General features: G+C 37.8%; 1 protein-coding gene across 1 annotated transcript; it reads right to left on the minus strand.

Annotated features, from left to right (window-relative positions):
• Positions 1 to 11,152: 11,152 nt before the first annotated feature.
• On the minus strand, positions 11,153 to 11,629 carry LOC123231945 (40S ribosomal protein S11-like). The gene has a single exon (XM_044658273.1). It carries the CDS (start codon positions 11,627 to 11,629, stop codon positions 11,153 to 11,155), a length of 477 nt encoding a protein of 158 aa, XP_044514208.1.
• Positions 11,630 to 12,012: the final 383 nt, after the last annotated feature.

Raw genomic sequence — 12,012 nt, forward strand, 5'->3', positions numbered from 1 at the left:
AAAGAAGAAATGAAGGAAGGAAGGAAGGAAGGAAGGAAGGAAGGAAGGAAGGAAGGAAGGAAGGAAGAAAGGAAGAAAGGAAGGAAGGAAGGAAGAAATGAAGGAAGGAACGAAGGAACGAAGGAACGAAGGAAGGAACGAAGGAAGATTAAAAGACAATATGGATTTAGAGTAGTGGTTCCCAAACTTTTTTGGCCTACCACCCCCTTTCCAGAAAAAAATATCACTTGGCCCCCTGGAAATTAATTTTTTTTAAAAATTTAATAGCAATTAACAGGAAAGATAAATGCACCTGTGGCCATCACCATCCCTAGATCGCTGCAGCACCCACCAGGGGGCGGTGGTGCCCTCTTTGGGAATCACTGATTTAGAGGAAAGGATGAGTTCTGTTTGGGGATTGTTGAATATGTGGTATCCACGGGACTTCCCATTTCAAAATATCTGGTAAGCATTTGGTGATATGAGACTGAGTCACAGGAGAGAAAGTAAATCTGGGAATATAGATAAGGGACAAGGATCAAAGGAAGGGTCAGTCTGCATTGGTAGAAAGGACTTCTTTACCCAGGAGTCTCCTGTACCAATTAAACCACAAGGCTAATTGGTCTTCCTTTGCAAAGTCAAATTTCCATAGAGTGGCTATAATGTAAGAAAAACAATAAGGATTCTCTAGGAGATATGAGACAGTAATAAAATTTAAATTGTGTAACAAACAAGAACTAGTGCTGCTAAGACAAGAAATCATTAGTTTCAGAAATATGGCTCAAAGAGATAAAAATGGATAGAATGTTGGTCTTGGAGTCAAGAACATTTCATTCAATGCTGTATTCGTGACCTTCCTTAGACAAAGTACTAGCTATGGGACAAGAGGTAAATTAGTTTATCAGTGCTCTAAGGCCATTCTAAAAAACAATAAATTCCTACGGTTTCTCTCCATCAGGAAAGGGGTTTTCTACACTGGGGCTTCTCCACACAGGCTAAGATAAAAAAAAAAAAAGAATTACGGTAACTAGGTGAAATGGGACACATGGATGGACTATAGCTCTGGAATAGAACATCATTTAAAAAAAAACATATATTTTAAAATGTAATGAGGTAATATTATGTACTGAGATGAAGCGTGTGGAGAAATAAAGGAATCAGAGACTGAAATATGGTAAGAGCATTCATATGAAGGTAGAAATAAAAAAGTCATTATTCTCAGAATGTATCTCAAACTTCTTAGAAAGGATAAAAGAAATGAGATGTTCCCGAATTACAAGACTGACAATTCAATTCAATAAATATTTCTTAAGCACCTATTTTGTGACAGGTAGAGGGCAGCCAGATGAGGTAGTGGATAGAGTGCAGGGCCTGAGGTCAGGAAGACTCATCTTCCTGAGTTCAAATCTGGCCTCCGACACTTTCTGAGTGTGTGACCCTGGCAAGTCACTTAATCCAGTTTGCCTTAGTTTCCTTATCTGTAAAATTAATCGGAAAAGGAAATGATTCCAGTATCTTTGCCAAGAAAATCTACAAATTAGGGTCACAAAGAGTCAGACATGCCTGAAAAATTATTGAATGAATGTGTCCGATATTGTGCCAATAGCTGAGGACAGAAAGAAGAAAAAGAAAGATAATCTTTGTTCTCACAAAAGACATCACACTGTCTTCCTCCATTAGAAATGGAGGTTAGAAATTGAGTGAGGATGGGGTGAAGGGGGTAGGGAATACCTCATGGGTATCTGGAACAGGGACATTCAAACCAAACAGATATGCAAGTGGAAAGTGAAGAGTCAGCTGAGTAGTCTAGTTCCTGTCCTCTATAAAGAAAAGCTTTTGGAGCAATGTTCTATTCCATACTCCAGCCTTCCAATCAGATGGCAGAGGAGACTGAGGTAGATGGGAAGGCACTGAGTGTCCAAAGCCAAATTAAACAGTATGAGGAGGAGATTCCAGAAGCATGAAAGGGTAATGAGGGGAGAATGTTGATTATACGGGTATTAGGCAGAGATTCCTCCATGAAAGGCAGACAAAACTAATAATTTCTTTGTTTGAATGATAGTTAAATCCATGCAAAGAAGGAAGCCTTGAGAACTCATATTCTGGCCTTGATTTTCACCAATAAAGAGAACTAGAAGTTGAGATAGAAATTATGGGCACCTGGGATTGAAGTGGTCACTTTATCTTAAAATCTACTATAGAGAAATAAAGGAAAGCTGGTTTTTAGGGCCACTAGGGGGTTCAATGGATAGAATGTTAGGCTTAGAGTCATCTTCCTGAGTTAAAAACTGGCATCAGATACTTCCTAGCTATGTGACCCTAAATTTACTTAACCCTGTTTCCTTCAATTTCCTCATCCATAAAATGAGCTGGAGAAAGAAATGGCAAACCACTCTAGTATCTTTGCCAAGAAAACCCCAAATGAAGTCATCAAGAGTCATAAATGACTGAAATTCCAAGACTTCGGAAGAACAAGTTAAGAAAAAGGTAGAATCCCATGACTTAAAATCCCATAAGTAAATTCAACCAGTAAGGATCAGAAACAGTCAAATGTGAAATTCTGAAGGCAGACGGGGAAAGAGAACTTATCCAAATATAAGGAGGTGTCAAAGAAACTCATCAACTAACCATATGACTAGAGAGGGACAAATGTTTTAAGACATATCCTAAAGTTGGAAGCAATTATAGAGAAGAGAAAGATGCAAAAGCATGGGATGGTTATAAAAATAATATCAAGAATGCTAAAGCCCAGAATGAGCTGAGGCTAGTAAGGAATGACAAAGGAAACAAGATTTTTAATGGTTTTTATTACTTTAAACTTTTTTATGTACTTTAAATACAATAAATATATTGGAGAAAAAGAAAGGGTTAGGACCACAAATCTGGTAATTATCAGGAATTCTAGAGAAGGTAGATCTGCTAAAGGCTAATATTATTTTTCTTTTTTTCTCCAAGAAGAATAATCTTTTAACTGGATAGGGTAGAATATATTAGCCAAGCCTAAGTAATGGGATAATAATTTCATCACCATGCCTAGATGGAAAGTATCCCATGATGCTAGTCTATATAATTTGTGGACTACTTTTAGTGATCTTTGAAAGATGGTAGAACATGAGAGATATATACCATATGACCAGAGAGAGACGAATGTTCAAATTTTTTTCTTTTAATGGAAGAGAATGAAGCCTGGAAACTGTAGTGAACTTAAGTTTAATACCTGGAAAATTCTAGAAGGAAATTTTTAAAAATGTACATATTTGTTTTAAAATTACTTTTTTTTTCCAAGTGAATATCTCCTTAATCTACATAGTAAGCCATCTCAAATAGCAAAAAATGGACGGAATTTCTAAGAGGTTATTTAGCTCTTATAATTAGGTTTTGAGTAGATAGACCCTCTTTAATGTAAGAATTAATTAACTCTCCTTCCCTCCTCCTAACACACACACACACAAAATGTCCTTTCCCCCCCACCTGTATCATGGGGACTCTTTTCCTTTTGACATCAGTGAAAAACTTTTCATAATAAATAATGAACAAGATCATAGAAATCAAAGGATAATTTAAGCAGCATGTCATGAATGATTTTTTTAAACCCTTACCTTCTATAATGGAATCAATGCAGTGTATTGGTTCCAAGGCAGAAGAGTGGCAAGGGCTAGGCAATGGGAGTTGTGACTTGCCCAGGGTCACACAGCTAGGAAGTGCCTGAGGTCAGATTTGAACCCAGGACCTCCCTGGTCCTGACTGAATCCACTGACCCACCTACTTGCCCCTCATGAATAATTTAAAGTACATGCTTGATCCTTTGTAATGGACACCTAGTATGGGTGCTAAATGTACTTTAGGCTAGGTTAATGCACTTTTGGGGCCTGAGGATGCTGGTAAAATTTTGTATCAACTATTATCTAGTAAGGAAGATAATACTTATATAACATTTATTCCCTTCAGTTGTTATTGCTGTTTCCCTGAATGCCTCCTAGTAGGTGGGGAACAGGAGAGCTACACTCCTAACAATGTTTTTGAATGTATCTTTTTTCAGTCTTTGTTTGTACTTAATAAAAGGTTTATTATTATTATTATTATTATTATTATTATTAGCCTCATTCATTCAATCTTTCTAGATTCTGAACTTGCATTTATACTTGCTTTTGAATAATTGAGTTTTTTAAAATATTTGTTCATATTTAGTAAAAATGGTAGCTAGGTAGTGCAGAACAGCTAGGTGGTACAATGGATAAAATTTCAGGCCTGGAGTCAAGAAGACCCGAGTTCAAATACAGCCTCAGACACCTCCTAGCTCTATGACACTAGACAAATCATTCAACTCTGCCTCAGTTCCTCTTTTGTTAAATGAGCTAAAGAAGAAAATGGCAAACCACTCTAGTATCTCTGCCCAAGAAAACCCAAATGGAATTATGAAGACTCAGGCATAGCTGAAACAACTAAATAGCAACAACAAATGGGCATTATTATTATTTTCCTCACCAATTAAATCTTTCCAGATTCTGAACTTATTAGCCAACATGCAATCTAGTCTAAAAGAAAGGCTGTTTCAAAATCGTAGATGAGGAAAAAGAGGCATCGAGTCACTAGTGGTTTATCCAAGTTCACCCATCTCGTGGTTGGCTGTGGATGTCTAGGATTAGAGCCCAGCTCTCCGTATGCCTGGTTGAATCTTTGCTTCTCCTTAAATGCTTAGTTTTTGTAAATACTTGAAACCCATCTCAGTGAAATAACTTTATGCTGATTCCCTTGAAGCCTTACAAGGGAGCCACCAAGCAATCTCATTTCTGTTTTCTGATGTATTAGTCTTGTGTCTTCAAGTGAAATGAAAGTGTGAAACCGATTAGAAAGGAAGTTGCTTCAGCTCCAGCAGGCAGAACGCAGATTTATTTTTTTCACACTGACTGAAAGGTAAACCCATTATTTCTTGATGAGGTGTTTTCTTTGTTGCTGCACTTAAATTTAACAGTCTTATGAAAGGGGGAAAATAGGTTTGAGGTTGAAATAATACTGAACACGCCATATAAAGGAGCCTGGGGAGGGAAGGGGAAAAAAAGCAACATCAAAGGAATTCTGGTATATGGCAGTGAAGTTAGAGATTTGGAAAAATTCAAAGTCAACTAACTACCTGAGAGACTGACTCTGACCACTAAGACCCAAAGCAGAAATGGAAAAGGCAGAGATTGCAGTGGTATCCAGATAGTACTGAAACTCTGAGCAAGCCTGATTCAGAGAAGCACCAAGCAGAATCTCCCCTTAAATTACCTCAACCCGATCAGGGTAGCGAGGTGGTGCAGTGGGTAGAGTGCAGGGCCTGGAGTCAGGAAGGATCCCCTTCCTGAGTTCAAATTCAATCTCAGACACCTATGCATTGTGAGATCCTGGATAAGTCATTTAACTTCGTATGCCTTGTTTTCTTCATCTGTAAAATAATCTGGAGAAGGAAATGACAAACCACTCCAGTATCTCTACCAAGAAAACCCCAAATGGGACTAGGAAGAGTTGGACATGAGTGAACCTCTAGTGGATCTGGAGAGATACTGAATTTACCAGTATTTTTACAATTTCAGCAAGTCAGGTGATGTACTTTAAGAAAGGCGGTACTTTATAGTGGAAAGAAAGTCTCTAGAGTCAAGAGTCTTAGGTTCAAATCCCAGCTCTGATACTAACTATGTCACCTTGTATAAATTAATAATTTCTCTGGGTCTCAGTTACCTCATTTGAAAAATTAGAGATTTAGACTATGTTGATAGTTTCTGAGATCCCTTCAGTTCTTGAACTATGAATCTAAGATGCATCTAGAGACAACTAGGTAATGTAATGACTAGAGGTTTGATCTTAGAATTAAGAAGACCTGAGTCTGAATTCTGCTTCAAACCCTTATTAGTGGTATGACCTCGGACAAATCTTTAACTTCTCTCAGCCTCTATTTCTTCATCTGTAAAATGGGAGATGATAATAGCATTTGCCTCCTACGGTTATCGTGAGGATCAAAACAGATAAAAATGTAATGTGCTTTGCGAAGTATAAACCATTATATAATGTTCCTGGAAGGGAAGAGAGTAAAGCAAGGAGGATCTCTATCCTTTTCATAGTCACAAGATAGTAGAGAAATAAAAGTACTTGAACTAGAACCAGAACACCTAAACTGATGTCGTGTCTTTGTCATTTGCTAGTTTGGTGACTTTAAATGTTTCATTTCCTTCCCTGTTACAGAGATATGCAGAAAATGTGATATCATGACACTCCCAAACTGGAATATTTTTCACCACTGAAGATTCTATGAAGATCCCAACCCTTCTAAGATTAAGTAGATGAGTCCTAAGCCATTTCCTGAAGTATGTAAGAGGGCCATGCATCTATTATGTGTCAGGGTCAGGAATTAAACAGATATCTTCCTAATTCTAAACCCAGTATTTTTTCCATTGACTGCGAAACCAGAATAGGGTGAGTGCTTTAAACTGTCGAATTGGAAGTCTTGCAAGGTTTTTTCAGTTGCATGTTGAAGGTGAGGGTCTCATTCATTTGACTCACGGGCTTCCTACCTTAATCTACCTGTGGAGGAAAGGTTACTTCCCATCTCTCCCTTTTAGCCTTGTGCTCCCAAGAATCAGGCTTGAGATTTTGATGTTTCATCTTTCTTTTCAGTTCTAGACACTGATGACCTCAGAGATCAAACCATAGTCATGAAAGGGGCTTTAGACATGGAACTTGGGGAGACTATGCTATATAGGAACTGAGTTAAACTATCTTTTTAATCCTCTTCCCCTCCTAGAGCCTAAAGTGATGTGGACTTGGGGGAAGAAAGGAAAAGAATTAGGCCTCCCAGGCTTTGGAGGGAAGGAGAACTTTGTGTGCTTGTTCTTGCCATACCTTAAGTATAATGGTGTATAGACATTCAAAGAGGACCAGCAGCTCTGATGTAAGGGTTTGCTTACTCACTTTTAGTGTCCACCTGGCACTCAACTCTCACCTGTGAATCTAAGAAGCTATGGTATTCTAAATAGATGCACCCTGATAAACCACCTTTGCAGATGGGATAAATCACGTTGAGGGTAACCAATGGGCTGCAAACCCTTAGGGGAGATGTCTATCCCAATCATGTGAAGATTCCCTCCTCCACTCCACAAAATGGGCAAATCAGAACAATTTGTTCCAATGGCCATGAAAGTGGCTAAAACAGGCACTGTGAAGAATTTAGAACTTGATCTAACATCAAAGGCAACAAGATCATCCACTGTATACCCTGCCATCACCAGCCATCATGACTTTTGTCTTGTCACTGGTCTTGGATGACCCTGGAAGAGAGAGTGAGGCTGATGATTTTGTGCAATTCTACCTCATTAAATTCAGTTCCTGCACTGCACCAGTCAAGACATCGCCCCTTGATTTCATTAATCCTCTTCAAAACTGAAGGACAAACAACAACAATAATCTTTAACGTAAGTATTCCTTTGTCAATGCCAATCAGACTGTAAAATTGCTAAATGGAACCTGGAAACATAATGATGGGTGCTTTCCCTAATGCCAGGAAGTAGGAACTCCCAAATCCCCTTAAGAATAACACAGAACTCCAGGAGAGGAGTAAAATGTAACACACCTGTCCTCCAGGGAGTGGGAACTTGAATAGTCACTGTTACCTATGCAATAAAGTATTTGGAAGCCCTTTGTAAATATAAGATACCTTGATATTATTTGAGCCTTTAGTTCTGGATTCTAGGCTTTGGGATGGCTTGAATTAGATATTTCCAGTTACCCTTACTGAGTTACTATAAAATTGGTTTCTTTGAAACATACAAATGATGGGAAGATAGTTTCCAGTCAGACATTTCAAGCATTAGTAAAGTTTATAGTTTTGTTCATATTTTGGATGAAAAGATATTGGATTTGCTTCATTGGACTAAAATGAAGGCAGAGATGATAGACTTATCAAGTATGTGAATGACTCTAAATTGGGAAGGATATGCACTACTCAGGATAATTGAACTTGGATCCTAAAATATCTGGATAGCTACAATTGCATGCGGAGACTGGCATGATGAAATGTAATCGAAATAAATAGAAAATCCCATAAGAGGTTTTAAAATACTTTTTTTAAAAAAATACAGAGTAAAGAAGATATAGCCAGAAAGTAGTTCATGTGACTAAGGGATTGCTGATCAAATAAATGAACATTTATTAAGTACCTACAAGATATATAGATAACATATAAGGAAATTATTAAAGAAAATTGTCTGATATCTTAGATTCAAAGGGTAATATAGAATGGAAAAAATTCACCAATCACTTCCTGAAAGCAATCCAAAAATGAAAACTACTAGGAATATTATAGCCAAATTCCAGATTTTCTGGATCAAAGAGAAAATACTTCAAGGAGACAGAAAGAAACAGTTCAAATATTGTAGAGCCATAATCAGAATCACCCAAGATTTAGCAGCTTCCACATTAAAGGAGCAGAGAGCTTGGGATATGATATTCTGGAAGGCAAAGGAACTAGGAATACAGCCAAGAATCACCTATACAGCAAAACTCAGAATAATACATCATGAGATAAAATGAAAACTTAATGAAATAAAGAACTTTCAAGCATTTCGGAGGAAAAGACAAGCACTGAATAGAAAATATGACATTTAAATACAAGCCCCCCAAGAGGCATAAAAAGGTAAACAGGAAAGAGTAACCATATGGAAATCAATAAAGTTAAATTGCTTACATTCCTATATGGAAAGATAATGAATATAACTTCTAGAAAATGTTGTCATTATTAGGGCAGTTAAAAGGAGTTTACATAAACAGAGGGCATAGTTGTGAGTCTATTATGTTGGAATAAGATGCAAAACAATGAAGTGGGGAGAGAGATGACTGGGTAAAGGAGGAAGGGAGAAGTAGAATGGGAAATTTTTTCTCACATAAAAGAGATGCTTAAGGAAGAGTTTTTACAGTGGAGGGGAAAATGGGGTGAGGTGGGCAACACAATGCTTAAACTTCACTCCCATCTAAATTGATTTAAATAAGGTATATACACACTCAGTTGTGTATAGAAATGTAACTTACCTATTAGGGAAATGGGAGGAGAAGGAGATAAGAGAAAAGGGAGAAATAATAAAAGGGAGGGTATATTAAGGGAGGCAGTAGTTAGAGGCAAAATAGACTTTTAAGAAGAGACAGAATGAAAAGAGAAAGAGAAGGAAAAAAACAGAGATAATGGGACTAAAGGAAATACAAAGTTAGTAATCATAACAATGAATGTAAATGGAATGAGCTCACCCCTAAAACAGTAGATAGAAGAATGGATTAGAAACCAGAATTCAAAAATATATTGTTTATAAGAGACACAGTTGAAACAAAAAGACAAAGAGAGTTAAAATAAAGGACTGGAGCAGAATTTATTATGCTTCAGTTGAAGTTAAAAAAAATTGGCAGGGGGGGGCAATCAGGATCTCGGACAAAGCAAAGGCAAAAACTGGCCTACTTGAAAGAGATTATCAGGGAAACTAAATTTGATAAAAAAAAAAATGCCACAGACAATGAAGTAACATGAAAAAAATTTGTGATAAATTTCTCTTTTAAGATCTCATTTTCCCAAATTTATCCCAAGTCTACACTCAGTCATATTTATGAAAATAAGAGCCGTTCCCCAATTAACAAATGGTCAAAGAATAGGAACAGGCAATTTTAAGAAGAAGAAATCAAAACTGTATATAGTTTCATATGAAAAAATGTTCTAAATCACTATTGATTAGAGACATGCAAATTAAAACAATTCTGAGGTACCACTTCAGACCTATCAGAAATGACAGATTCTGGAGTATATTAAGGGAAAATAGGTTCACTGTTGAACTATTGGTGGAGTTGTGAACTAAATCTAACCATTCTGTAGAACAATTTAGAACTGTGCACAAAAGTCTATAAAACTATGCATATATATCCTTTGACCCAACAGTACCACCACTATGTATCCCAAACTGATCAAAGAAAAAGAGAAAAAAAAACTTATATATAGAAAAAAAATTTATAGTAGCTCTTTTTGTGGTGGCAAAGCATTAGGAATCACAGAGAGACATCATATTGGGAAATGGCTGAAGAGTTGTGATATACAATTGTAATGGAGTACTATTGTGCCATGGGAAATGACAAAGAGAGTGGTTTCATGACAAGACCTCTATGGACTGATACAAAGTGAAGAGAGAAAAATCAGAAGATTACCACACACAATAAAAGCAATGTGGTAATGATGATCAACTATGAAAGACTTGGCTACTCTGATCAATGGATTCATAATGAAAAAAAATGCTATCCATTTCCAGAAAGAAAACTGATGAAACTCTAATTTCAACTTGGAAGTATAATTTTTCTCACTTTCTTTTGCTTTTTTTAAAATGGTTATTATGAAAATGTTTTGCATGATTTCATATGTATAATTGATATCATATTGCTCGCTTTCTCAATGGGAAAGGGAAGAGAGGAATTTGGAATTCAACTAATTTTTAAGAATGTTAAAAAATAAAGAAACTATAATTTCAAATTCTATAGACTCAGCTACCCACTGAGTGCTACCTGCTACCATCAACTTTTACTATTCCCCTTTTTACTATTTTAACATAATGATTAAAAAACAATCAATAACTGCCTAACACATTACCAACTCAATCTAAAACTTCTTTTAGGTTCAAGATTTCAGGTTATACAAAATGAATTGGTTCCATATTTTAGAAATCATGTAAGTTCAAAATCCTGTTTTTCTACTTGGGACAGGGAAGAACTACAATTCAGCCCAAATTTTCTCCTAGCTGTGGACAGATTTATATAGAATTCTCCTCCTATTGATCAGGCAAAACAAAAGGCAAGCTTAGCATATTCAGGATAGAGTAGTATCAGAGTCAAAATGGCCTGAGTTCAAGTCCCTCTTTTTACACATCGTGACTGTATGACGTTGGGTAAGCTGTTTCATCCCTAAGTGTCCCAGGTAACTAAGATCATAGACTAACAATGAGAAAATCACAAGTAAGTATAGGCCAAAAATTTTACAAAAAAAACAAACAAAATAGCCATGACATAAATCAAAACCAATAAACATTTTTTTTAGGGGGAAGGACACCTTTATTAGCAGAGCAGCGGGTCAGTGCACACTCAGTGCCCGCGTGCCCTGCTGCCCGCCTCTGGGAAGGGCTTAGAACTTCTGGAACTGTTTCTTGGTCCCTGCTGCCTTGGTGACCTTCAGCACGTTGAACCTCACGGTCTTTCTGAGAGGCCAGCACTCTCCCACAGTGATGATGTCTCCGATCTGGACGTTTGGGAAGCAGGAGCACAGGTGCACCGACCTGTTCTTGTGGCGCTTCTCAAAGCGGTTATACTTGCGGATGTGGTGCAGGTAGTCTGGGCGGCTGACGACGCTCCTCTGCCTCTTCATCTTGGTCACCACGCCAGAAGGGATCTTGCTGCGGATGGACGCGTTCCCGGTGAAGGGGCACTTCTTGTCGATGTTGGTGCCCTCGATGGCCTTCTTGGGTGTCTTGAAGCCCAGGCCGATGTTCTTGTAGTAGCGGGGCAGCTTCTCCTTGGCTGTGTCCCCCAGCAGCACCCGCTTCTTGTTCTGGAAGAGGGTCAACTGCTTCTGGTAGGCACGCTCTGTCTGGATGTCCGCCATGGCGCCGCTCCGACCAGCTCTCGCTCTCCTCACTCAGGCGGCCGGATGGGAAAAGCCCAATCAACATTTATTAAGTGCCCCTTTTGTGTTGGGAAGTTAAGCTACATCGACCTAAATGTTTTCTATATAAGCATTTCCCCAACTCAGAGATTCTCCAGGAATACATTTATGTGCCTCCCTTTGCCTCCTATGTTTCTCTAACTTCATAAATTAATGCTCATGGAGTTTTAAATACATAGGCAACTTTAATGATGTCCCTTTAATGGTAATCATTAGATTTAATATTTAATCAATAGAATTAGATCTGGAAGACACTTGGGAGGCTATCTAGTCTAGCCCTTTACATCTTGCAGGCAAGGAAACCGGGGCCCAAAGAGATTAAG

The sequence above is a fragment of the Gracilinanus agilis genome, chromosome 1 (genome assembly GCF_016433145.1).
Source record: "Gracilinanus agilis isolate LMUSP501 chromosome 1, AgileGrace, whole genome shotgun sequence".
Classification (NCBI taxonomy): domain Eukaryota; kingdom Metazoa; phylum Chordata; class Mammalia; order Didelphimorphia; family Didelphidae; genus Gracilinanus; species Gracilinanus agilis.

Excerpts from the sequence above, each read along its gene's own strand:
- LOC123231945 (XM_044658273.1), bottom strand. The coding sequence starts at position 11,629 with ATGGCGGACATCCAGACAGAGCGTGCCTACCAGAAGCAGTTGACCCTC.